The 26140-nt window shown below is 57.4% G+C and overlaps 1 protein-coding gene and 2 long non-coding RNA genes across 4 annotated transcripts; 2 read left to right on the top strand and 1 right to left on the bottom strand.

Moving 5' to 3' along the window:
• The first annotated feature begins 1079 nt into the window (after positions 1 to 1079).
• Positions 1080 to 3907, top strand: LOC131486942 (uncharacterized). The gene is made up of 2 exons (XR_009249531.1): positions 1080 to 1262; positions 2134 to 3907. It is a non-coding gene; the product is annotated as an uncharacterized LOC131486942 (long non-coding RNA).
• A 1353-nt stretch (positions 3908 to 5260) lies between these two features.
• OAF (out at first homolog) lies at positions 5261 to 22565 on the bottom strand. Of its 2 annotated transcripts, none has more exons than XM_058687056.1 (4): positions 22074 to 22565; positions 8941 to 9075; positions 7863 to 8043; positions 5261 to 6325 (listed from the first exon to the last, which is right to left on the bottom strand). In XM_058687056.1, exons 1-4 carry the CDS (start codon positions 22338 to 22340, stop codon positions 6060 to 6062), a joined length of 849 nt encoding a protein of 282 aa, XP_058543039.1. In that variant the 5' UTR covers positions 22341 to 22565; the 3' UTR covers positions 5261 to 6059. The 2 variants fall into 2 exon arrangements, with proteins under 2 accessions (XP_058543039.1, XP_058543040.1); XM_058687057.1 differs by lacking the exon at positions 22074 to 22565 and adding an exon at positions 10562 to 11184.
• LOC131486941 (uncharacterized) lies at positions 18899 to 22140 on the top strand. Its single transcript, XR_009249530.1, has 4 exons — positions 18899 to 19037; positions 19557 to 19644; positions 21151 to 21367; positions 22003 to 22140. It is a non-coding gene; the product is annotated as an uncharacterized LOC131486941 (long non-coding RNA).
• Positions 22566 to 26140: the final 3575 nt, after the last annotated feature.

The raw sequence follows: 26140 nt of genomic DNA, 5'->3' as shown, positions 1-26140 counted from the left end.
CAATCAGTTGTAGTGACGGGAGTCCCTGGTCTTGTCGGGTGGCCGTCCTGTTTCAGGGCAGCTCTGCTGGCTAAAATGTCCTACCTCCCATACTGCCCTCTGGAGCTGCTGAGCTATGTGTAATCCTACGCGCCGACGCATAGGTCAGTGGCCATTCGCCCGTTCATCCGTTCGGAGTGCGTATTGAGTACACACTGGAGCTGTGGGTTAAGCTAGGAGCTGGAAATGTAATGGAGACCAGACACTGTCCCCGTCCTCAGGAAGCTCAGCCTGGTGATGCGTGTGGAGCAGGGAACAGGCAAGTCCCTCCTACCGGGGCACATGCTCTCACAGAAAAATGGAGGGTGCGACGGGGGTCTGCTGCGGGGCATGACCTACCGGACTCTGGGGGCCGGGCACCAGGAAAAGCTTCTTGGAGGAACAGAGATCAGAGCTGGGACCTCCAGCAAAGAGGAAGGAAGTGGGAACAGGGGGAAGCAGTACACGGAGAGGAAACAGTAGCGTTCCCCAGGAGGGTGCATGGGATATTGCAGTCCCCAGGAGGGTGCATGGGGCGTTGGAGTCCCCAGGAGGGTGCATGGGACATTGGAGTCCCTCAAGCAGGGCACCTGGGTGGCTCAGTTGGTTGACCGTTGGACATCTGCTCCGGTCATGATCTTGCAGGTCATGGGTTTGAGTCCCACATCAGGCTCACTGCTGTCAGCACAGAGCCCGCTTCGGATCCTCTGTCCCCAACCTCCCCCCACCCCGACCCCCGTCCCTCTCCTGCTCGTGCTTGCTCACTCTCAAAAATAAACATTAAAAAAATTAAAAAAAAATACTCTCAGGGCTGATGGGAAGAAGGCAGGAGAGAGAAGCTGAAGAGAGCGAGGGGATAGTGTCTCCTAAGAGAAGGGGGAAGGGCTGGGATTCAGAGCCCTGGGGTTGGTTGGGAGGGGGTACCTCCCCCACCATCAAGGCAGGAGGGGGTCCGGAGAGGCATGTGGGCGTGTGGGCCGGGTAGACACGTGGCATCTGTTTCTGCTTCCCCTGGTGTAGGGGAGGGGGGTGCCATGAGTGTAGTGTCACTTCATCCTGCCTGTCACTGCTGAAGAGTCAGGACGCTGCCTCAGCAGGACACACAGCTGGAACCCGGGCCCAGGCGGTGAGATGGCCACCACAGGGGATGTGGATACGACACCGAGGTAGCTTGTGACCCGCCTTCTTTCCTTCGCTGGACTTGAAAGCCCCCTTGTGAGGTCGGGATCTTCTCCAAGGAGAAGGTGCGCACGGAGTCCCTGTCGTGCGAGCCTGTGTTTTCCAGCTCACTTTTGCCTTCTTCCTTCCCACTCTCCATTCCTCTGGGGCCCCAGCAGGGGCAGGAAAACAGAATTGACTCAACACGGAGTGCCTTTAATGAAAGTATGGCTTATTTACAGAGGTGGGAGCGGGATTAAGGGAACCAGAGGGCCAGTGACACGGAGAGTCTAGGGAGGAAGTGGCAGGAAGAGGAAATAGTGGTCTAGGGGCCCGAGGAGGTCTGGTGCTTGGAGAAAGGAAGCCAATGCAGAGGTGTGGTCCGGGAGCAGCAAGGGGTGGGGATAGATGCCTGGAATTCTCTCTTATCCTGCCCTCTGATCTCTGATGCTCCTCACTGGCCGAGCCAGAGGTGAAGGAACCCAGGGGAGGCAGATCCCCAGGTTGGTATCCTGGGGCACAGAGCAGGGCAGAGGAGGGTAGAGAGGAAATGGGGTGGGGGCAGGGGAGGGAAACAGGAACAACCAGCCGTTACCTGGCTACAGTCAACAGTTGATGTCTGAGAGTAATCCCTAGAATGCTTTACTGTTTCTCAAGGTCAAAATGGCAAACACCATATCATGATATCCAGTGACAGCAGGTGCGATGGTTAATTTTATGTGTCAGGTCGGCTAGGTATTACGGTGCCTGGTCTAACACTAGGCCAGATGCTGCTGTGATGGTATTATTGTAGATGTGATTAACCTCTACAATCTACTGGCTTTAGAGATTACCCTTGATAATGTGGGCGGGCCTCATCCAATCAGGTGAAGGTCTTAAGAGCAAACAGTGAGGTTTCCAGAAGACGCAACTCTGCTTCAAGACCATAACAGAAATCCCGTCTGAATTTCTGGACAGGTGACTTGCCGTACAGATTTCAGACTCGAGACTGCAACGTCATCTTTTGCCTAAGCTGCCTGCTGCCAGCATTTTGGATTTTGCCAGACCCCACAATCACATGAGCTCATTCCTTACTAGAAATCGCTCTCTCTCTCTCTGTATCCTATTGGCTCTCTTTCTCTGAAGAACCCCGCCTGATGCAGCAGGAATGTGGGGAAAAGGGCCTCTCATACACCTGCTGGTGAGGGTGCAAATTTGGACAACTGCATCTGGAGGGCCATCTGGCAGCCTCTACCAAACACTGGGCTTTGTGGTGCTCCATTTTTACCATTTCTCTACAGCATGGCTTGTTAAGAAAAGTCGTGGACAATTCAATTGTCCACCAGTCGCCCAACACCTAACGATCCCAGGTAGAACGCCAGCCAGCATTTACCCACTGATTGCCGGGTCAGGAAGCCCTTAGAGAGGGCCACCTCCTAGCAGATGAGGAGCTGGGGGCTTGCAATGGGGGTGACCCACCCCAGAATGCACAGAGCTGGGACTAGGCCGGTACTCCCAGGTAGGCGTGGTCACCCTCGACCTTTGCTTCTTGGGAGCGGTCCTGGCCCCCGCTTTTTGCCAGACTTCTCCGTGGCTCCACCCACCACATCTGAGGTTCGGCGAAGACAAGCCTTCCCTTGACTAAGATTGCAGGGAGAGGAACCCGAAGTAAACCCACAGAAAACCCAGCAAGACCCAGTCCAGGCTGGGGTCACCCTGCCCGGGGGAACTTGACACAGTGTTTATCTTCTCTGGCTTGAAGAGGCTCCACCAAGGCCCAGGCTCCTGGCCTCCCACCCAGGGCCTTGCTTACCTTGACAAAAGGGGCCCATCAGGAGGCCTGTTCCCGCCAGCTCTAGTTGAAGAGGACCTGTGGGCACCGCCCCCTCCCCCCCCATGTATTCGGTGATTGCTGTTGCAGGACTGGCCCCAGTGGGTGCTGAGTACCTCGTGCCTCTCCCCTCCCCGCTGCCCCGAGGTTCCAGCTGGCCAATCTGATAACCCATTTAGGTTAGTAGGTATGCCTGGGGCAAGGAGGCTGAGGGGCAAGGAGGCCCAACTGGCTGTCTGACCTGGTCAAGCCACATAATCGTATTGGTGAGCCACGTCCACGAAGTGTCACAGAATTGCTACAAGGAGCCAGTGAGCTCATTTATGTGAAGTCACTTTGTAAACTCTAACGGGCCAGAGAAAGGAGCGCTCGTTGTAGGTGTGTTACGTTTTTACACGTGCACAGAGGCCTCCTGAGGAAAATAAGGCCTGATCTGCGTGTTTCTCAAATAGCTGACCCTGGTAATGGGCTGAGCTCCCAAGGGATTCTGATGCCACACAGGTGGCAGGCAGTGGAGGCACCTGACAGAGCTGGGCCGGGAGGCTGGGAGGATCGTTTGGAATGAGGGGTAGCACGGACTTGGCCTGAGTATGGGGTCAGCCCAAAGTCTCAGGGAATCTTAATTTTCATCCCCATGCCCTAAGACCAAAGAAGGGGCCCCAGGCAGGATGGAGTGTAATGAGTGTGCAGACGCCCCCTCATTGCTTGGGACAGACAGGCTTGGAGGTGTGAGTCACTCCCAAGGAAGATCAGAAAAGCACTCTTTAGGGGCGCCTGGGTGGCTCAGTCGGTTGAGCGCCCGACTTCGGCTCAGGTCATGATCTCGCGGTTCGTGAGTTCGAGCCCCGCGTCGGGCTCTGTGCTGACAGTTCGGAGCCTGGAGCCCGCTTCGGATTCTGTGTCTCCCTCCCTCTGCCCCTCCCCTGCTCGCTCGCGCTCTGTCTCTCAGAAAAAATAAACATTAAAAACAAACTTACATTTTAAAAAAAGCACTCTTGGAAAAAACAGCATTATTTTGGCCACTTGCGAGTGAAAAGGCATATATGACCTGGGACTCCACCTCCAGTAAAAAAAGGCACACAGACAGGGTGGGGAAGTGGGAGGTGCCTTCTCCAAGTAATCCCCTCCCCTACCCAGAGCTAGGATTGGGGCTCAGGACTGAGGGCTGGGATTGGGCAGCAGGGGAAGGAGGAAAGGGCCTGGGGAGGAACACCTCCCTTCCTAACCACCACCCCCCCCACCAAGGACAGCTAAAGCTGGTCCTCGAAAACAGGTTCAGAAAGAGGCATGCCTACCTGAGAAGGAGGTCTCACCACCTATCTGACTTGACCCTGGCCGAGCAAGCCTGGCTCCCACCACAACCCTCTGGTCTATACAGCTTCAAGGGGCGGCAGCAGCCTGTTCTGGGGAGGCTTCAAGGGGAGGGGGACATCCTGAAAGCCTGTTTCCCTTTCCAAGGTGGACAAGGAAGGACTTGACTCTCCCGTCTCCTCCTTCCTAAGGATTCGGGTCCCCTGGGGGACCCCTGGAGCACTCCTGTCTCTGCCCTGTGCTCAGTCTCCTCCACCTTGCCAAATGCCTACCACCCTCCAGCTTCAAGCCGTATCCCATCTGGTCGAGGAGACCTCCCTCGATAAATTCAACCTGCGCCATCCCTCCTTCCTGAAAGTTCTCCAACACCCGGCTCGGCACTTCCTATTACAGTCTCTTCAAACTGGAAGGTACTTTGGAAGCACAGAGACCTTCAGGATGTCTGGCTTAGCCGTCTCAGGTGTATAGGTGAGGAAATGCCTGCTCTTCTCACTAACAGTAACGATATTAATAATAGCGAATACAATGAACACTATCGTGCCGGGCACTTCAGATGTACGAACACCCATGTAAGTCTCACAATTAAGCCCATTTTATAGCAGAGAGCGCTGAGGCACAGGAAGGTAAAGTGACTTGACCCAAGATTGCACAGGAAATAAGCCATGCCAGGATTTGGACCCTGGCAGTTTGGTTCCGGGGTTTTTGCCTTATTGCTTGCCTTAATCTATTTATACTATTACCGTCTGACTTGCTCATCTATGTCTCTTCTTCTTAAGTTCAGAAGTTTTGTCTTATCCTTCCCTAATACGTCCCGGGTCCATCCACTCCCTGCTGCACAGCGAATGAGCACACAGCAGGTGCCTTAGCGGTGTGTCGAGACTGGTCCCCGGCAGAGCGAACGCCCCTCCTGCCACCAGGTGGCAGCATTGGCCAAGAGTTCTTTCAGAACTCTGAGACGAGCTGTCAAATAAAAATTTAAACTTTTATTTCTGGTACAAATGATAAATACTTTGCATTAAAAATCTGGAATTCAAGTTTTCCTCATACTTCGTGCTCCCCCCCGCCCCAGAACTTTACAAAAAATATTTCTGTCTCGAGGAGGGAAGCTGGGGCCTGCTCTCCCAACAGAGTCTGGGTCTGGGGAAAGGCACATGTGGTTTGTGTCCGGGCTGGGAGGCCCTCACCTGCCCCAGTGTTGGGAGGACAGCAATGAGCAGAATGCACTGTGATCTGGCGGAGGGGCTATGGCAATGGTCCCCGACGGCCCCCTCGCTGGGACGTGGTCCCCTCCTCGTTGGGCATTTGATGGTGCAGAGGGGCCAGCTCCTTCCAGATGGGGGAGTGGGGGTGCGTGTGTGTGTGGGGGGGGGCCAGGGGGGAGGTCGGTGGAACAGGCACAGACACCTTTTAGGGTCTAAACCTTCAAAGAGTTCAACAGAATCACGGGCCATCACATTTTGTTTGCTTGAAAGAGAACACTTCAGGGGAGATGAAGGGGAGGGGGACACATCTGGAGAACCCCCTTCTCTCTGTCCCCAAGGGAGGCACAGGGTGGGAGTGGGGGCTGCCTTCATGAGTTAACCCCTGCCACGCCACACCCCTTTTCACAGTCTTGAGTGATGGGGCCAGAGGCTCCGGGATCAAGGGAAGAGAAGGGAGATAAGGCCTCAGTGGGGGGCAGCCACCCCCTCCAGTGGCTGGGGGAAGGGCGGTGGACCCAGAGCAGCGAACTCAGAGACGGCCCCCTTTCACCCCAGCCCAGCTAGGGGTCCTCATCCCAGAGACACAGCTGCCGCTGGGGCACATAGAAGTCGAAGCTGTAGTTTTTCTGGCAGCTGCGGATGCCGCACTTGTAGGGGGTCGGCCGGTCACGGCTGTGGCAGTACTTGAGCATGCAGGGGTACCAGGCCAGGCTCAGGCCGTAGCGGCAGACACAGGGCTTCCCGCCATCCCCCACCTGCCCGCAGCGGGACAGGTGCACCTGCTCCGAGGCCTCCGGCAGAGCCTCAAACACGGAGCTGTCCACACCTGCGGGAGAGAGGAGGGCATCAGCAGAGGGGAAAGGGAGGGAGGAGCCCGCCCCGCATGGCCTCTTGGGGCATCCCATCAGCCCTGTGAGCTGAGCATTTCCATTCTTGTTTTTATAGAGGAGAAACCCGGCCCAGAGAGGTTTAGTGATCTCACTGCGGTCACACAGTAAGTAGTGGGAATAGAGCCCAGGTCTTTCTGACTTCAAGGCCTTCCTTATAGGGGCGCCTCGGTGGCTCAGTCAGTTGAGCATCTGACTTCGGCTCAGGTCATAATCTCATGGTTCGTGGGTTCTAGCCCTCCGTCGGGCTCTGTGCTGACAGCTCAGATTTGGATTCTGTGTCTCCCTCTCTCTCTGCCCCTCCCCTGCTCAGGTCTGTCTCTCTCAAAAACAAATAAGTGTTAAAAAGAATTAAAAATAGAATACCACTATACCAGGATGTGATGGAATAGAGACGTGGGGAGAATGATAGAAAATCGAGGAGAGCTTCTTAAAGGAGGTGGTATCTGAGGAGGGCCAGGTAGGGAAGGACCAGCACAAACATGCTGGGAAGTCAGGGTGGCCAGGGTACACACAGGGGTGCTGGGGGAGACAGCAGTGACCTGGCCCCTGGCTTGGCTCAGTGGCCACGGGACGGACCAGCCTCTCGGGGGGACAGTACTGAGCTTGAACCTCAGTTTGGAGTGCAGCTTACTGGGAGGGGTGTGTGTGGAGGGCATGAGTACAGCTCTTGGCTATTTCTTTTTTTTAATGTTTCTTTATTTTGAGAGAGAGAGAGAGAGCACAAGAGAGCGAATGTGAGTGGGAGAGGGGCAGAGAGGGGGAGAGAATCCCAAGCAGGCTCCAGGATGTCAACGCAGAGCCTGTCGTGGGGCTCGAACTCACCAACTGTGAAATCGTAACCTGAGCCGAAGTCAGCCGCTCAACCGACTGAGCCACCCAGCTCCCCCTGTTGGCCATTTCTAAATCCAGTGGTGCCCTGGGAAGGGCAGGCACTTCTCTACTGCTCAGCTGGCTGGGCAGAGGACCAGGGGCCTGGCATCTCCCTGTCCCCTCTGCACAGAGGACCTGAGGACAGTCCTGGGAACGGAATCAGGAAATGGGGCAGCAGTAAAGCCACACAGGCCAAAAGGCAGGGACCACACCAGAGACGGGAGAGAGATGCTGGCACCAGGGAAGGCATGAAGGAAAGGAGAGAGGGGGGCAGCAGGGGTGGGCAGGGAGGAGTGGGTGCCGACCCTGATACCTGTGCCCCCTCCCCCGACAGAGGTCCTGTGTTCTCACTAATGGAAGGAATCAGGTGGGTGCTGCCTGGGTATCTCCCTCCACACGACCTGGGAAGTCACAGGTCTGTGGGTCCCTACCTGGAAACGGTCGCTTTCATCTGGCTGACTCCTCTCCCCGGAGAGCCACACGGGCACCACCTCCTCCAGGAAGTCTGCCCTGGCCGATCCCAGCCCGGTTTCGGGGTCCCTCCTCTGAACTCCCGCATCTCATTACCGCGCTCTCGCCTGGGTGATGTGATCCCAAGCTGACCTTGCTCCAGCCAGAAGCGGACGTCCTCCCGGCGGGCGTAGATGGTATCCACGGCCTCGGCACACACGTTGCGGAGATGGGGGCTCAGCAGGCCCCCCTGGCTGAAGTTGACGGCGATGTCCATGTGCAGGTGCTCTAGGCCCCGCACCTCCTCAGCCTGCCGCACTGCCCGAGGGTTCTTCTGTGTGGAGAGGAACAGCCACTCCCACCCGGCCTCCGAATGCTCCCTGCCCTGCTTTGCCTAATCGCTGAGAGTCAGACAGGCCAAGGCTGGTTGCCTTCAGAACCTTGGGGCAGGCTGGCAGTCTAGGGGCACCCGGCCTCTCCTCCAGCTTCTGGAGACACCAATCCCCAGGGCTCAGCCGAGCCTCTGCAGCTGGCCACTGGCCGGCGTCTGGGGCTGACGGAGAATTCTGACAGTCATCAGGGCTGGTATTGGAGGTGGCAGCCGGGCGAGCTGGCCCAGGACAGATGCCCCCGGGGTCCCACACCTTCCAACAGGCAGAGAACAGAGTCTGGGACCGGGAAGGGAGGGGAGGGCCTCGTTTAGGGAACACAGATGAGGCTGGGGGAGAGGCCCAGGGGCCAGGAAGAGACAGGGAGCAGGTCAACGGGCTGAAGGGTTCTGAACACTGCGCTGAACACTTTCCATGCATGCTCTCATTTAATTCTCAGTATAACTCATTTCTCCATAGGAAAGTAGAGGCTTGGAAGGCAACGTGTGCAACGTCCCCGGGATACGGGGGGGTGGCGCTGGGTCTGAAGGCATATCTGACCTCGGAGTCCAAGCCCAGAATCTCCACCATAAAGGGGGAGGAGCTGAAATCAGGAGGCTGGAGGGATCTGGCAGTTGGGGGTCAGTGCAGATTAGCGATCTGGGGTGATGGGGTTAGGTCTGGCCTGGGGCGATATCAGGGGTTCAGGACTACGGGGTGAGAGTGGGGCGCCGGGGGTGAGGGTGGGTCAGGGGCTGGGTGGGAGAGTGAGGTCGGGGTGCGGTTCAGGCTTGGGGCTGGCTGCAGGGCTGGGGGCTCTGGGGCAGGAGCTGGGCCAGGGAAGGCTCGAAGTGAGCACTCACCTGTCGAAGCTTGGCCATGGCCTCGCTGGGGATGATCTCATTGTGGTGCAGCCGGGTGACAAAGCAGAGTGCCTGGAACTGACTCTGCCCCTTCTCCAGCTCCCCCAGGATCAGGGCTCGGAAGATCTTCACGTCCTAACGGGGAAGGGCAGGAGCATGGGGACCAGCTGGAGTGGGCGGGGCCTCCCACCCAGCGCTCAGCCCAGGCCTTGGACAGGACACGTGCCTGGACACCGCCCCGCGACGGACATTTCCCTCCTGCTGGTCTAGGAATTTTTATCTTTCCCATTTAAACCCATGACTCGAAAGAGCACACCCCAGATGTTCCAGAGCCCCCTGGAAAATTCACATGGTGAACCACTGAAAAGTCTTTTCAAAACAGAACTGTTTAAAAAGTACAGAACTTCACCTTGAAAGAAACAGCACCCTGTTTTTGGTGCCTGGCTCTTTCAAGGCGGATGCCGCCCCTCCGTGGCACCCGCGTCACCCTGATCAGGGTGGGTCACAGCCTCTAGAACTACCTGACCAGGCCATAATAGGGGAGGGGTTGAACTTGTTTACAAGTACAGATCCCAGAGTCTCATATTCTTGGTCGGTAGGTTGGGTGGGGGGAAGGGGGGCGGTGCCTAGAAACTGGTGCTCCTCAACATGCCCCCCAGTGCTTCTAATCTGCCGGGCCCCTGGCCATCCCATCTCAGGTTGAGGTAGTGGGCATGGGACGGGGTTAAGGGCAGACGCAGCCCAAGCTGGCTGCGGCTGTTGCCAACTTCCGGCCCGGGGGAGCTGGGATGGCTCACCTTTCCCTTCCCCCCTCCACTTCCCCTTTCCCCTCGGGGTTGGCTCCTTCCTGTCACTCACTCATTGCGTGCGTGGGGGAGGCTGGAGGGGGGCAGAGGGAGGAGGGAGAGGGGCCACAGGGCAGGATGGGGTTCCCCTGCCAATCTGGCTGCTGGAACGCCGTGCTCTGACCCAGCTGCACCCAAGGTGTCCCCCTGCTCTCACTCAGCTCTGTGCCTTGGCCAACTGCTCCCAGTGCGAAATTAGCAGGCCCCACTCAGAAGTGGTCCGGATCTGTCATGATGCTCCCTGCCAGGGAGGTACCCTGGCCACAAGGACCATTCTCCTCTAGAACCCCAATGACCCTGCACTGGCACTGAGCATATACAGGCCTGTGTAGTTATTCATCTTTCGACGTACGTGCCCTGGCCTCGCCCACTGGGAGAGCCCGCGGCGACTCAGGGGGTATGGTACGCCCACTAGAGAATAAGTGCTCTGAAACAGGGGCCAAGGTTCCCCTTGGGCTCCCGTACAGGCAGTGAGGGCAGGTCGTACCCCAACTCTGTCTTGTATTAGCCAGCGCCCAGGCATATCTTCCAGCCTCTGTAAGCCTCACTGGCAAGATGGGGACGATAAGGCATTTCCCTGGTAGGCTTGTGTGAACACAGTGTGGAGGCCACAGGAGAACGCCCGCCCACGGTAAGCACTCAGTAGGTGCTAGCTGTCGCGATCTCAAGTCTCGTCCCGGCAGTGATCAGCAAATATTACAGGTGGCCTGTGTGCTGCCATCCCATAACCCCCGTGCACTTGTGAGGTCCCTTGACTACAGGGATGGGTCTCTTACTTTCCTCTCCTGCAAATGATCTCCAGCACAGGGAGGTGTGGGCATGTGCGGGGAGATTTTCCACCAGTATTGCAGAAGGAGAGACTGAGGCTCAGCTGGCGACAGAGGTTCCACGGGGCTCTTTCCGATGCCAGATCTCAAGGAAGGTGAATCAGAGCTTGGGTTAACCCAGCTTCCTCTCAACAGGAAATCCGTTCTTGGGCCCTGAGGCTGGAATCTCCTTGTCCTGCCAGGCTGGGCCATCCGATCTTCCTTCCGTTTGCTCAGGTTGGCTGAGGGGAGACCGGAGGCCGGTACGCTCGTGTATTTTCCACTGGGGGCTCACTTCCTGCCAGGTGAGACCTGATACGAAACTTCCCCTCCTAGGGCTCCGGGCAGCCGGGTGTCCCCGGCAGGACCCCGAGGCAGGATCCAACATTATTTTCAGCAATGACTCTTTAAAAGAACCTTATCTGGAATATTCAGAGCATCTTCTCCAAGACCTCAGCCAAATGCCTGCGGTCTGGCAGCCGCAGAGTGGTCTCTTTGCTTGGGGATATCACCTGCCCACCGTTCAGAGAAAGCATTTGAACTCTTAGACCAGACAGGAGGGTTAAAAACAAAACAAAACAAACAAACCTGCTTTGAGTTTTTTTTTTTTTTTTCTCCCCTGCCTCTATATTAAACAACAATGTTGGTGACGGCACTAAATTGGGAATCTGACTGGGAGTGAAGAGAGGGAACGAGGATTTCTCATTGAGAGAGAAGATTTAGTCGTGGAGGGCAAAGATTTATTGAAGCTTATAACTGGAAGGGATAAGTCACTGTTCTTATGAGGATGTATCGTCCTGTCTAAAATCCTCACAACAACAGGAGGTAGGGAGGATGATTATTACTGAGTTTGGAACGGGTTACTTGCTCAAGGTCACGGGACGGGAGGAAACGTGGCCAGAGTTCTAACCCCCGGCCGTCTGACTCCAAAGCCAGTGTTCTCTCAACCACAATGCACCAGTGCCTCCCAGGTGTCCTTGACACCCAGCTCGAGAAACTGAAGCTCAGGTCCAGATAGGCAGTGTGGTCCGCCCTTGGCCACACAGCTGGCAAGTGGCAGAGCCAGGATTAGAACTCGGTTCCCTGGCCCAGCCATGCCTGGAGGTCCTGTGCAGACCTGCCCTGGGAGTATGGCAGCTCCCACTCACGGTTCAGCGTGACTACCAAAAAGCAGCATCTGACACAGATATGAGGGTGACGTGAGGCAGGACCACCCTCCTGGCCCGCCAGCCTGCCCTGCCCAGAACCTCTGTAGACCAGTGTCCCTCCCACCTTCTATACCTCAGACTCACCGCTAAGGTCCCAGGGGCCCCTTTCCCTCCAGCACAGAGGAAAGGGCAGGGGAAGAAGTCCCCCTGCTTCAGCAAACATCTGGCCGGATGCTAGGCCCAGGCCAAGGAAGTTTCTAAAGGGCTCCCAGGACCCTCCAGCCCAACGGGAGCCGGCCAGCAGGCCGATGCGGGAGCAGGTCAGCAGGGGGGCAGAGACCTGAGCCGTGCAGCCGGTGTGGTGAGCGGGCTGTGGAGACAGAGTCTGCTGAAGTCCTTTGCCTATGGCTTTGTTTGTTTAATTTAGAGAGCACGAGTGGGGAAGGGGCAGAGAGAGAGCAGGGGCAGAGGATCCGAAGAAGGCTCCGTGCTGACAGCACAGAGCCCGAGGCGGGGCTCAAACTCATCAACTGTGAGATCATGACCTGCGCTGAAGTCTGATGCTTAGCAGACTGAGCCACCCAGGCCGTGCCCCACCACCCCGCCACCCCCCCCCCCCCCAGCCCCCTTGGCCTGTGGTTTTAAGTAAGCGTCAGGAGTAGATAGGTTGTGGGACGGCACAGTAGTTAAGGACAAAGGCTCTGTAGCCAGAAGTACCTACATTCAAATCCTGGCGTTGCTCATACTGGCCGTGTAGCCTTGGGTGAATTAACCTCCCTGTACCTTAGTTTCCACATCTGTTAAATGAGTTAAACTAACAATACCTACACCTCCAGGGATTATTGGGAGGGAAAAATGAGCGAAAGGTCTCAGAACACAGTGGGCTGAACTCCCTATTATTGTTGCCATCTCTGGCCTTGCTCCAACTGTGATCTATTCCAGACCTGCAGACGCAGGAGCCAAGGGTTTTCTCCTAAAGAGGCACCCGAGGCCCAGAGAGGTCGGGGGCGTCCTCTGGGAGTGGCAGGTAATCAGCAAATCCGTGGGAGAGCACTGGTTAGCATGACCTGGGGCAAGGCCTTCACAGGCACCAGGCTGGACAGGGAAGTGGCCAAAACCAAGGCAGGGGCCTCTGTCTTCACGGGGCTCATGGAGAGGCTGGCCTCCTGCAACCAAAGCCAGTGCACCAATAATGGCCGAGGGTCGAGGTTTATGATACGCGCCATGGGGCAAAGGATGGACGGAGGGGCGTCTGTTTTCCCCTTAACGATGGCGCAGGGAGGCGAGGAGGGAAGGAGGGAAGACTTCCCCAGAGTGAGGGACATTTCAGTGCTCCTTAGCAGTCAAAGGATGTTGGGGGGCTTTCTAGCAAAGAGAGAGGGGCATTTACAGAAGACGGGGAAATGTGACGCTCTCTTAACACCCCACCCCATCTATCCCTCCATGTTGTTATTGATCTGCCTAATGCCCTTCGAAGACCCCTCCAGAGGCTGGCATCCACTTCACCAACAGCTCCTCTTGGACTCCCTGAGCATTCAGCTAAAGAGCTGGTAATTCCCAGAAGAAGCGATGAGGCCATGTCACTTTCCATGAGCTGATTCCTCTGCTGGGGGTGCCCTGTCCTCATCTGCCTACCGCGTCTCAGGACTCGGTTCCAACGCATCCCCTGCTCTGGCCCGTCCCCCCCCCCCCCATGCTACCCTCACCAACCCTCCAGCAGACTCAGCCGGCCCCAACTCCTAACCTCTACAGCACGAGTCCTGTTGTGTTTGCAACCCCGTCTTGCCGTACCTTCCAGACTCAGCTCCTTGAGCCTGGGGCAGTATCCTATTTGCAGCCATCTCCACCCCCTAGAACACAGTAGGTGCTCAGTAAGTGCCTGGCAACGAAGAAACGAAGGCAGGAGGCCACAAACGAGAGCCTGGAAGCATTCTGGGAAAACCACCAGGGGCAGGGCAGGGTGAGGGAGGGCAGAGAGAGAGGTCGAAGGAGGAGGCTGGTGAGAGGGGAGGGGCAGCAGGTCTGAGAGCCCAGCCAAGGAGTCTGGGCTTCATCTAGCGGATCCCCGGAAGCCACGGGTTTCGAGCTGGACCGGAAACTTGAGTTGTGCCGGGCCCGCGTGCACCTGATCTACATCGACAAAGGACCCCGTCCTCATGTGGCATCTTCTGCCTGGGCAGTAAGTCATCCAAGCCCTGCATGGCCTGCCCCTGGCTCAAGGGCGGAGACCAGGCCTTACTTATGCCGTAGCCTCAGGGTCTGGCACAGAGCTGGGTCGCCACTTATCAGCTGAGTGAACGAACGCATGCGTGCACGTGTGCTCCGGGGCCTCCATCAATTCCCTAGCCTCCAACAAGAAGGCTGGTAGTCCTCCAGCTGCTATTGTGGCTTTTAGAGGGTTTAGGGGATCATTGAGCTCACGATCCAGTGAGGTTCCAGCGGAGGACGTGACCTCCGCAAGTCATACAGCTGCAGAGCCAGGACCAGAAGCCCGGGTCTCCCGACTCACAGTCTAGTGACCTTCACGCCCCCCACCAAGCTCCCCTGTCCGCCCTTGTCCAGATCTCCTCCTTCTCCACACTCACTCCCCGGCAGGCTGTGCTCCTGAGATCCACTGCAGCTCGCAGAGGGAAGGCTGTGCTGGCTCAGTTGTGCTGGGGCTCCGGGTGAACACCCATGAGACAGTGGAGGGCCACTCCGGGAAGCACAGGGGCGGCGGGGGGGGGCGGGCAGCCCTCTGCACTTGAACGGCAGACATCCTGTGCCAGGCCCAGGTGCAGCCTTCCTGGGGAGAGGCCCCAGGGGAAGCTTAATGTCAAGGAAGGGGAGCGACGCTGCAGACAGAGCACACAGGAGTTCAGCTGCGATGACAGCAGAGCGGTCACACCGCCCTGGACCGCCGACCCCCAGCCTCAGATAAGACGGGGGAGAGGGACACAAACTTCTCTTTTGCTTCAGCCGCTGTTGCGGTTTTCTGTCTCAGCCAAGTCAGATCCTAAGTGATACGCAGGGATGCCCGCCTGCCTCCCCCCATTCACGGGCCACGCGTCTGGAGTCTTTCACGCGTACTTGCTGCTTCTAGAACAATCTCTTTCACATGCAGTGGCTCCTGTCTCTCCCCGGCTCCCATCGGCTCGGCTGCACACGGCCAACCCCCCCCCCCCATCCCCCTGCCTCGCATGCCGGTTGCTCACAGGAGCACTGCCTCCCTCCGTGTCCCCCCCGCCTGTGGAGTCTCCACCTCACCCCTTTCTCTGAGTCAGTGTGGTGTCTCTCAGAGTCTCTCACGCAGCCTCACGCACTCCCTCACCCACGGTCTAACAACGTCCTCACCCCGCTGTCACACTCTGCCCCCTTCTCCAGAGAGCCCACCTGGGGAGAGGAGGGGGCCTCTGCGATCTCAGACCTCCCGCCAGCCCAGCACTCCACCATGGGGAGCCGAAAACTAAGGGGGCCAGGGTGGGGAGCTGCCCCCTCCCTCAGTGCCCTCCCAGCCACCTACCCTTCTGTCCAGGGTCCTTGCGAAGCACCTGCTCCCCCCACCCCTCCTTGCTCTTGGACAGCAGGCACGGTCTCCTGGGAGTGTCCTCGACCATCTCTGTCTCCTTCCCATCACACCAGAGCGCATGATTCTGAGGCCCGGGCTGAGCCAATCTAAATATTTATTCCTCTGCTCCTGGCTGGGGACGCTTTATGGCTAGAGAAGGGGCCAGTTTTGTTGGACCGTGGCGGCGAGGAGAGGCAGCCCGGAACCAGCACCTTCCTAACCCACGCTGGCTGCCCTGGAGCAGACACGGGAGCGCCTTGGCCCCTCTGCCCCATCTACTCGAGCAGGAACAGGGGTGGATGGGGTCAACCCACAGCCAGGCGGGGCACATTCCCAGGCGGGTGCCCAGGGACTTACGCTGCCCCCATTACAGGGATGTCTGTATACCCTCAGGGCCAGTCCTGGGACAAAAGCTTCTTGTTAAGGGGCATTAGCACCACCACCAGTCAGGCGCAGTGCCCTCTGCCCTCCTCCCAGCCCCCCGAGCCCCCAGTTCTCTGTCAGCCAAATCCCAAAGGTCACTACTGTTCCAACTGCCCCGGGGAACAATGTGAGGCTTTATGTGGATCGACTGTGCCCCACTGTCCCGCTGACTCAGGGCTCCTAAGATGGGCCTCCATACTCCTCTCTCACCCGGATTCCCAGCCCCAAATGCGTCTGTTGCTCCCTGCCCTTTATCGGAATCCACAGCGGCAGCCACTTAAACACTTGCCAACCTAAGGGACGGAAGAGCCTAATGACGCGCTGGCCCCTAGAGCAGAAGGAAAGTGCCAGAACAATGGGCTTGCCAGCGAGCAGGGAGAGCCAGGGAGGGGGGACCTGCCGGGGCCCTGGCTGGCACCGCTACCTCACTTCTCACGAGCCTACGCTGGCCTCTGCTTTGCCACAGCCTCTGATTCACTTCTCACCGGACCGTGAACGTCACACTAGTGTCTCGGCCATGCCTGTGCCGTGTCTGGGCCTGGGGCTCCGAGAGGTCAAGTGGCTCGTCAGGACGCACAACTGGCGAAGGGCAGAAAGAGGTACACAGTGAGTGTTCAGTGGTCTCCGTGAGATCTTTTACAAACGGTCCCTGTACCCCCCGCCCCTTGTATCCCCATCTCTCTAGAGGAAGAGCCTCTTGGCACAAAGCTGCCAAGGGCCAATACTCAAATCCACCAGGGGTTATGAGCTCGGGGGGGTAGGGGTCCAGCTCAGGTCTGTAGAGAGGAGGGTTTCTCTGTAGATCTGTTCCTCTGCATGAAGGTTTTCCGTCAGCTTCCTTCTTCCCTTTCCCCTCCCCTATTCAGGTATCTTCGGCCTTCTGGAAGAAGCCTACTTACGTTATGGCGCACATAGTCAACTGCCATACAGTGGAAAGATCCCTGGGTCCTAATCCCGGGTCATTAGCCACTTGATCTTGTCACAGTCACTTCAGAGCTCGAAGCCTCAGTTTGCACATCTGCAAAACGGGGGTAACCCCTGCCTCACGAGGCAGTAGGGAGGATCAAAGGAGGCTGTGCGTGAAAGCACCCAACAGCGTGTGACCTGAGGGACCACTTGGCACGTGAGATACAGGGACATGCGGTTCTCATCACGAGGCTGCACCGTTCCTGTGAAAGAGACAGCCCTACCCTGCCTCTCCCCATCTTATTTCTAGCAGGCCACTCCTCCCTGGTTCCAGGTGGGAGTCTTCACTGCCTGACCCAGGATCTTTTGCTAGGACTCCCCCTGGACATTGGCATTCAGGGGTGGGAGATGCTTGCCAAGCTTCAGGGAGCATATCTCAACCTTCCCTCAGGGCTCTAGATCCCTGATCCATGGAAGAATTCCTCAGACACGGCAGAGGGACTGCTGTGAGCCCCGGGGGCCCCATGGCCACAAGCCAGGTTGTTCCATCCGGTCACTTCTCGTAAACTCCTATGAGGAAATGCTCTGGACCCCAGAAAAGCCTGGGCCTCTCCTGAAAGCATCTCTGCTGCCCTCCGTTCCCCAAGAAGACAGCCCGTCCATCACAACCCTGTGTTCCCAGCTGCTACACTTCAGAGGCCTAACACAGAAAGGGTAGGGGGAGACTGGTCTCTCAAAGCTTCTCCGGCCTGACATCTGTGTGACATGACATCCTGTTATAATAAACAGCCTCCGGCAGCGCGCGGTCATTTGCACATTCCACATCTTCCAGACTACGTCTGACAGCATGCAGCTTCCCACGCTGCTCCCTCACCCCAAGCAGGAGCCCCCTAAGGCGGGGGCTCTGGTGCTCTTTGGACTGTTCCTTCCTGACTCCCACTCACCCATCGACGCTCAGGCCGGGGCTCAAGTTTCAAGGACTCTTCTTGGGTCCTTCAGAGTGACCTTGAGCTGACCCACACCACCATATGGCTCCCCTTATCTTGGCTCCACGGCACAGCCCCTCAGGGTCCCTCCTGCCATGCTTCTGGAGGCTGTGGTTCCTTCCTCCCCCCTCCCATTGCACCCACTGCCCTGAAACAGTTGCACATGACTTTCTCATATCTTTCAGGCCCACCCTACCCTTCCGGTCAGCACCAAACCACACTGCCTGCAACATGACTCATCCCTTCCCTCAGCTTTTGGACACTCAGACCAGGGAGCCAAGGGGAAAGAGAATTTGGACGGGGACACCAACCTGGGGGAGGGGGACCAAGCGGTCTGACTGACAAAAAGCCAGGTTAGAGCCTGGGGGCGGGGACGTGGCCGGTATTAGATATTGCCCGGTGAGTACGTACATACGAGTATAATTGCATCCACGGGATTTGGATTATAAAGGAGGGTACCGTCGACTGGGTGTGTATTAGGAAGGACGGTGTGCGTGCCGCGGGCAGGTAGAATTAGGCCTAACGCCTATTCGCTGCTTCAAGCACATTAGGGTTCCCCTGGGTAGAATGACGGGTTGCCAAGTGCTCAGAGAGTGTGGGCTCTCCCTGTATTTAACAGTCCAACCTGGGCCCCGCCTCCAAGTCCCCTCCCTTCCCTGGAACAGCTATACCAGTGGTTCCCGAACCTTCTGCCTGCTGGAAATCGTGGGGCCTCTTTAAAAATACCGTTGCCCTCAGAGGTCCGATCGAATTGCTCTGGGCTGCAGCCCAGGCATCGGGATTCTCCAAAGCTACCCAGGTGATTCTAACGGACATGAAGTCTGGGAGCCACGGAGCCATGACACTTTTTTCAAAGCCAGAGCTCAGTCTGCCTGACGGTCAGCAGCCTTGGGGCAGGGTATGCAGCGACAGAGGAGGGCCGCTTGATAGCTCCAAGCGGCCTGCGGAGTCTATCCTCAATCCTTGCCTGGGCTCCAGGCTCTGTGTCCTACAGCGAGCGGATTACTGTTACTGCCTCGCCGCCTTTGGGTCCAGCGTGGCAGGGTGGGGAGAGCCAGACAGTCCTAGAACCCTGCCTCTCAGTGGAGGCAAACAGAGAGGGTGGGAGGGGCTGGGGAGAGGGGGCTGGGGGTGGGGAGAGGCTGGGCCAAGGGCATCCGGCACAAGGGCAGTCCCTGCAGCCCTGGGTATTCTGGCGGGCCAAGAATGACCGCTCCGTGCTCGGAGGGGCTGGTCGGCAATGCTGCGGTGTGACTGGGGGAAAGGGGTGCCCAGAGGGCTGGTCAAACATTACTGCCGGGTGTATCCGTGAGGGTGTTTCCAGAAGAGATGAACATTTGAACGGGCAGAAGGAGTAGCAGAGATGGCTCTTGCCAGTGTGAGTGGGCACCAACCCATCCGGGGAGGCTGTGGATCGGACAAAAAGCCGAGGAAGGGTGAGTGCGCTCTCTCTGCTCGGGCTGGGACATCCGTCTTCTGCCCTTAGACATTGGCACTCAGGCCTTGGGACTCAGGCTGGAACCGCACTGCCAGCTTTCCTGGGCCTCCAGCTTTTGCAAATGGCAGATCGTAGGACTTCTCAGCCTCCACGATCATGAGGGCCAATCTCTTGTAATAAATCTCTTTCCGTGTATCTCACTCTACGGCCCGTTGTTTCTGTTTCTCTGGAGAGCGCCCACACGCCGTGCTTCGAGGAGAAGGTTATGATGAGGGGCTCAAGGCCCCTCCAGGCTCAGCACTGACTCTGGGTCCATCATTCAACCTCTCTGGGTCCAGGCTCAGCACGGAGGGCCCATGCTGCACTGTGATGTGGGCAACGATTACGAAAGTTAGCGGCTTCCATTTCTTGAGTGCTTAGCACGGGAGCCGACGCATAGTGGGCACTTCACGTGGATTACCTGTTTACTTCTCATGATAGCCACGGGATTGGTGCCGTTATCACCCCCATTTTACAGATGAAGAAACGAAGGCCTGCAGAGCTCAAGTCCCCTGCCCAGGGTTAAACCGTATCGATCTCATTTCAGTCTGGACTGTCTCCTAAAGGTGAGGAAATGGCAAACGTTGCCATTCCTAAGTGGACTGGGGTGTTTGGTACACAAAACAAAAGAAACACAACGTTCAAGACTTCTTCCCACGGGAAAAATTGTTACGTCTACATAGAACCTTGTGTAAATCTGCCAAAGGCTATGGGGCACAAGGCCTTGAGGACTGAGAGGGCCACAGAAGGATCCGCATAGAAAAGCTGCTCTGGCCAATGTAGACAGCGACTTGGGTGGGGGAAAGGCTATGATGCCCCGCCCCGGGCTAAATGAGAAACCCGGAGCTGGAGAGCCCTTAGAGAGCGGGTTCCCTTTCTGTGCCTTCTGCCCCCAGTTCCAGTCCTTGCTGGTGAATTAGGAGATGCCAGGGCGGGTGTGAAAGGCCAGGTTCTGGGTCAGAAGCTAACCTGAAAAGCAGACTCTGGACTAGAGTCAAACCTGGGTGGAGGTTTGAACCACTGCGGGGATTAAAATGGGGCCCTTGCCATCAGCTCCAAGAGGCTTCTTCAACTGGGCGGTCAGCCCCCTACTAAACTCTCAGCTCCAGACCCCAGTTCCGCACCCCACTGCCACTGGGGCACTCCCCTCTCCTGGCCCACAGGGTAGAGTAATAAAAAAGTTTATGCTGCAGCCAGAGGCTATAAAAGCTCAGCCCTACCCGTTGTGTCTCTCACTGAAGTCCTAGCCACAGCCTCAGCTGCTGAAGAGGTCCCAGGAATAGGGAAGCCTCTCCCCAGGGTTCCAGCTACCATAAAAGTCGGCATTGGGCAGGAAGGTTAGGAGACTCTTGTCCTGGCCAGCGGGGCACTCTCAAGTACAAAGGGCTTCAGTGGAAGGTTAGAGGGGAAGATGAGACCACCGCCCCCTGAGGGGTCTGGCTACTCTGGGATTTCCCAGGAAAAGAAAGCATTTGACAAAATTTCCCCTGAGTTTAGGTGTGGGGAGGCAGGAGGTATTCTGGCCCCGCCAGCTTCCTTCTCTCCACACACAAACCCACCTGCCTCTACCTGAATGTGAGAACCTAGCTTGGGCCTACTGAGTAAGGAAGGGCCACAAAGTCTTCCCAGCTGGGATGACCACCCACACCCCATGGTCCACCTATGTCCCATGTCAGTGACAACTCAGTAGTTTTGGGACAGGTCGGCAGTCAAGCCCTATCTCCGCTGTCCACTGGATCCCCTCCCCATGCTTCTCTACGGCAGTTTTGCTGGGTCCCTAGCTGCCTCCCCAAGTTCTGCTCCTTTCCTCTCAAGCTCCCACTCTCTAAGAGGGAGGAGAGAGAGATGGCTTGGGCGAGGCTCTATAGCCCTGAACTTCTCCAGCTGCCCAGCTATCTAACTGGCCTCACCTCTCCACTTCCCCAGAGACAGGGCCTCCTTTTATCAGAAGAGGGGCTGGTGTGTGCATGTGTGTGCGTGTGTGCGTGCGTGTGTGTGTGTGTGTGTGTGTGTGTGTGTATCAGGAGACTCCTTTCAAGTACCTACTCCTCACCCACCCTCTTTCCTTCCAGAATTCCTGCTGCTGGGTCACCGTTAGTCACTCACTGCCCTTCCAGGCCCATTTACTGATAACCCCCCAGTTCCTCCAGTCTCCCCCCAACCCCAACAACCTTGGGGGCCACGTCCACCTTCTGGTTCCTTACACATACTGAATAGGGGCTGCTTTCTGCCCCCTTCCTGCAATCTGGGCCAAAACATGGAGGTTGGCCAGCGGTCCTGCCAGGCGCGGTAAGGAGTGGCAACTCTCCCAGAGTGCGGGGACCTCACGTAGGGCCTCTCCCCAGGTTCTCCTTCTTCGAGCTTCCCAGCCTTCCAGACCCAGGAGCAGAGGTAGCTTCTCCTTGGTCCCGGAGGGACAAGGGACAATCAGCTCTTACCTCCCGGCCTCCCTCCCGCCATGCCTCCGGCCTAGAACGGTGCAACACGAGAGTTGGTTCATAGACTCCAAGATGTCAGAGCTGAGGGGCCTGAAGCCACCTCACTGACCTGTGCAGAGGTGAAAAACGAGGCCCAGAGAAGGAAAGGGACTTGCCCAAGATCACACAGCAAGAACCCAGGACCTCTGATTGCCAGCCCAGGACTTTCTCCTCTAGAGCACAGGGAAATGACTCCAAGAAGGGAGTCAACTCTTTTGAAGGAGAGTCCGCACCTGGAGGGCTCTGGGAGAGCTGGAAGAGAAGTGGGCAGAAGGCTGGGAGTCAGGGAGAGAGAAGGGGCCTGGGCACCCAGAGCAAGGGGGTGAAGGGCTGGAGGGCCGGCGGAGGACTTCCTCCAGCAGAATGAAGGGGCCGGATCTGGGCGCCGGGGACCCCGACGACCCTGGCTCAGTCTCTCCCCTCTCCTGGCCCGCCTTCCACCTGCAGGCCTCAGTGCGACCGGGGACCCCCGGGCGCCCGGGCTCCCACGGCCCTCCAGGCGAGCGACGGTGCCTCACCTTCTTGAAGTCGGCGGTGAAGGAGACGAGGGTGCCGTCGGGCTTGCGCAGCTCGAGGCTGATGCTGTCGGCGTCGCTGTCCGCCTGCAGGCTCTCCTCGGTGACCTGGCCGTCGGGCAGCCGCACGCGGACCCGCAGCTCGGCCGGCGCGCCCGGCCCGGCGCCCACGCCGCGCGGCGCCCCCAGCAGCGGCCCGAGCAGCGGCAGCAGCAGCAGCAGCAGCGCGGGGGGCGCCGTGGGGACCCCGCGGCGGCCGGGCGGGCGCATCCCCGGGGGCCGCCGCCGCCCTCCGCGGGCCCGGCGCGCGGCGTGCGAGCCGAGAGGGGCGCTGCCAAACTTCGCGCGAAGTTGCTGGCTAGTTCGGGGCGCGCGCGGGGCAGCGGCTCCCCGGGGGGCTCAGGCGCGGGGGGCCCGCGACGTGGCGCGGACGCACGTGGATTGCGCTCCGCCGCGCCCCCCCCCCCCCGGCGGCTCCGAGGCGGACGCGGCGCTCCCGGGGTTCCCCCCCCGCCCGCCCACCGGCCCAGCGCCGCGACCGCCGCGGCCCCCGACTCCGGCGCGGCGAGACTCGGTTTTGCACTTTTCATTCAATCCCACCCCCCGTCACTTCCTTCGGAAAACAGAAACCACCAGGACCTGCCTTAAAGAGACCGCGCACCTCTCGGCCCTTAAAGGGCTCGCGGCGGCTCCCCGCGCTCCGGCTGAGGCCGGGGGCAGGGGGCGGGGACAGGGGACCGCGGCGCAGCGGCTTTGTGGGAAAAGGGCTTTCTCGATCTCCCTTCCTCCCTGCCGCGCCCCGCGCGACCCGGCCGTGTCAGGAGTTGGCTCAACGGGCAAATCCCTTCCTCCCAGCAGGGGCGGGACGGGTGACTCTTCCCCCGTCCCGTCCACCTCCCCCCGCCCCCGCCCCTTTGGCTTGCTCTTGTGCCACGTGGACGAAATAATCGGGCTTGGTGTTTTAGGGGTTTTGTTTGGTCTTTTCGTTTCTCTGACACAGCGAATTTCTAAAAACGGTTCTGCAAAATCAGACCTCACCTCGCCTTCAGCCTTTCGACTGTCTTGGGTCAGGAGAGGTGAGCCGAGGTTCTCGCCCTCATTTGACATCCCTCCGGTGTGGTGCCTTGATAAGTCAGGCCACCTCCCTGAATGCGTCCCCTCGACTTGCGCACATTTTGTGAGCCCCGGGACAGCTTTTCTTTTCAGTCCCATCGCCCTCACTTACCCCATTCATGGCCTATCCTCGGTCCTGCCCACCTCCCAAGACCCCCACCCCCACCCCTCCCTTTCTCATAGGCTGAGCAAATCCAGGGAAATTCAGGAGAATGACTAGGGACTCGGGACACCAGCAATCGACCAACAGGGGTTCTCCCACAAGTCCCAAAACGATATACGCTGCCATGCACCCCAACAGTGACCTGAGTGAGGGCAGGGAGATCTGGATGCCTGCTTCCTCTGATCAGCTGTGTGCTTTGGGAACGTTTGAAAAATTCTTTGGGCCTAAGCGTTCCCCCGTGTACAGTGGGAGTTGCCGAGACCTGCGATATCCTGCCAATTCCACCGAAGAGAAAGCCCCAGGGAGGTGCTCAGAACCTGTTGTTCCCTGAGGTCCCTTCCACTTCTGTGGATTCTAGGTCCCCCTGTTTCTTTTGAGATCTCGATCACAGATGGTGACTACTCCCCTCGCCTCTGAAGCCTCCTTCCCTTCTAGGTTCTCCTCAGCACAGGGTTCTTACTAGTACCGGAGATGACAGCAGGAACCCAGGCAGCCAAGAACTGTGAGGGCACCAACAGCAGCCCCAGACCCTGTGAACTGCAGGTTTGGGCCTGGAACCTGGCTCCTTACTACCCACCCAGGGATCTTCCTACTACACCCTGCTGCCTACATTTACAGGACTGAAAGGGGTTCAAGAGATGATCTAGCTCAGTGTTTTCCAAGTTGGCCTGACCAAAAGAATCATCTGGGTGCTTGTTAAGAAAACAAACACCCGAGTCCCTAAAGCTAGCCACGCAGACTCCCTAGAGAAAAGAACCAAGGATTTGCATTTTTCACAAAGGCCCAGGTGATGCTTGGTGTAAGGGGTCTGACAGTTGGTACTTAACAGAGGGCTCCGCATAGGGGATCTAAAACAAACAACATCTTTCCTGGGGAACCGTCCTGGCCCCTGAGGAGTTTATCTTCACATCAGGGAGATAAGGCAGGCTGTCAGAGAATGATGGATTGGCGTAAAGGCTGTTCCTGAGGCCCTCCCACCCTGAGCTGACAGGACGGAAGAAGAGAGATGCCCAGGGTCTCAAAACTGGCCCCCTGCCTGATGGGCTATGCATCCCAATCCAGCGTTAAAGCTAGATCTCGCATGAATCAGTCCACACAGTCACTGGGACCTCACCCGCATTTCCTAACTTCCCCTATTCCAGGCATCGTCAGCTCTGCCCCAAGCCGTGTTCCCAGGCCCCTTCCCCGTCACCCCGGTGAGATCCCGGGAGACCTAAGCCAAGAAGCCCTGTGTGTCTGGCTTCTTTTTTAAGTCTCTGAGGCTGTCTTTATCTCCATTCAAATCCTGGGTTTGGAAACGAAGAGAGAAGACCTCGTCTCCTCTGTCACTTCCTCGCCACGATCAGCTTCCTCTGTTAACTTAACCACAGATCAAATTAGATTTTTCTTTTAAGATAGGGGAGCTGATGTCTCATCCCCCGCCCCCCCCCCCCCAGCCCTGTCTTTGTCCCTAGTCCTGCCTTTTGGTTTCACCCGACCAAACTCTTCAAGATCCAGGACCAAGTTGGAGTTTTCCAGGAAGACTTTCTCAGCCACTGAGCTACGGCTCTGCCCAGCGCCTCTCTCTCTGGCCTCTGGACTCCCACAATGACAATTACCGTAGCACCTACCATTCATTGTATCCTTATTACGTCAAAGTTCTGTGCCAAGCGCTTTACGTGTGTCATCTTAGTTCATTTTCATGGCAACTCTCCAAAGTAGGTTCTATTCTTAGGCTCTTTTTCACTGACTAGGAAACGGAGGCTTACAGAGGTTAAGTAACATACCCAAGGTCACACAGGTAGGGGAGCCAGCGGGGACTCAGACGCAGGTCTGACCGCAAAGCCCTTGCTTGGAGCCACAGCAGGGCTTGCCAGGAGCCCTTGCTTTCCACCACAGGCACACAGCCTGTGCTATGTTCTCCTGTAACCTAACGGTTTCATGTGCGGTTGTCTTGTGCCCCAGTTAGTTCCAACAGGCCAGCCCCCGTGCTGGGAACACACAGTGCACACACAGTGTGTCCCTTAAACCAGCCAGGCATAGAAACATCCATTCTTCGTAAATGTAAAGGCCCTGAGAGGAAGAGCTCTAACAAGCCTAATTACCCTGACTACAACCAAACAGCCCTCGTTGTCAGAACATTCTTTCTGTCAAATCTCAAGCCCTCTGCCCCACCATAAACCAATTTCCTTTCCTTTCTGATCTGGAGCCCTAGAAAAGCAGTTGCACGTGGTGGTTCAAAGCAAGGGCGTCGGGGGGCGCCTGGGTGGCGCAGTCGGTTGGGCGGCCGACTTCAGCCAGGTCACGATCTCGCGTCTGTGAGTTCGAGCCCCGCGTCGGGCTCTGTGCTGACAGCTCGGAGCCTGGAGCCTGTTTCTAATTCTGTGTCTCCCTCTCTCTCTGCCCCTCCCCCGTTCATGCTCTGTGTCTCTCTGTCCCAAAAATAAATTTAAAAAAACATTGAAAAAAAAAAAGCAAAAAAAAAAAGCAAGGGCGTCGGGACCTCAATCCTGGAGCTGGGCCACTCACGAGCTCTGTGACTCAGTGAGCCTACTTCTTCATCTGTAAAGTGGGCACATAAATGCTTACCCCACTGGGTCGTTTTGAAAATTAAATCCAAGCCCCTGGATACAAAACCCTTCACAGTATGTTTGGCATATAGTAAAGACCAACTCAATGGGGGCTATTTTTATTTAATACTGTTTATTCTCTCCCATGGTATCAAATACGAAGTCCCTCTGTGACCTGCACACGACTCTCTCCTCCCTTGGCTCACCCTCTCTGTACGACTACACACTCTTTCGGGAACACTTTT

Source organism: Neofelis nebulosa, chromosome 10 (assembly GCF_028018385.1).
Source record: "Neofelis nebulosa isolate mNeoNeb1 chromosome 10, mNeoNeb1.pri, whole genome shotgun sequence".
Lineage (NCBI taxonomy): Eukaryota > Metazoa > Chordata > Mammalia > Carnivora > Felidae > Neofelis > Neofelis nebulosa.
The sequence above is the reverse complement of the archived record's forward strand: the minus strand, read 5'-3'. Positions and strand labels throughout refer to the sequence as shown.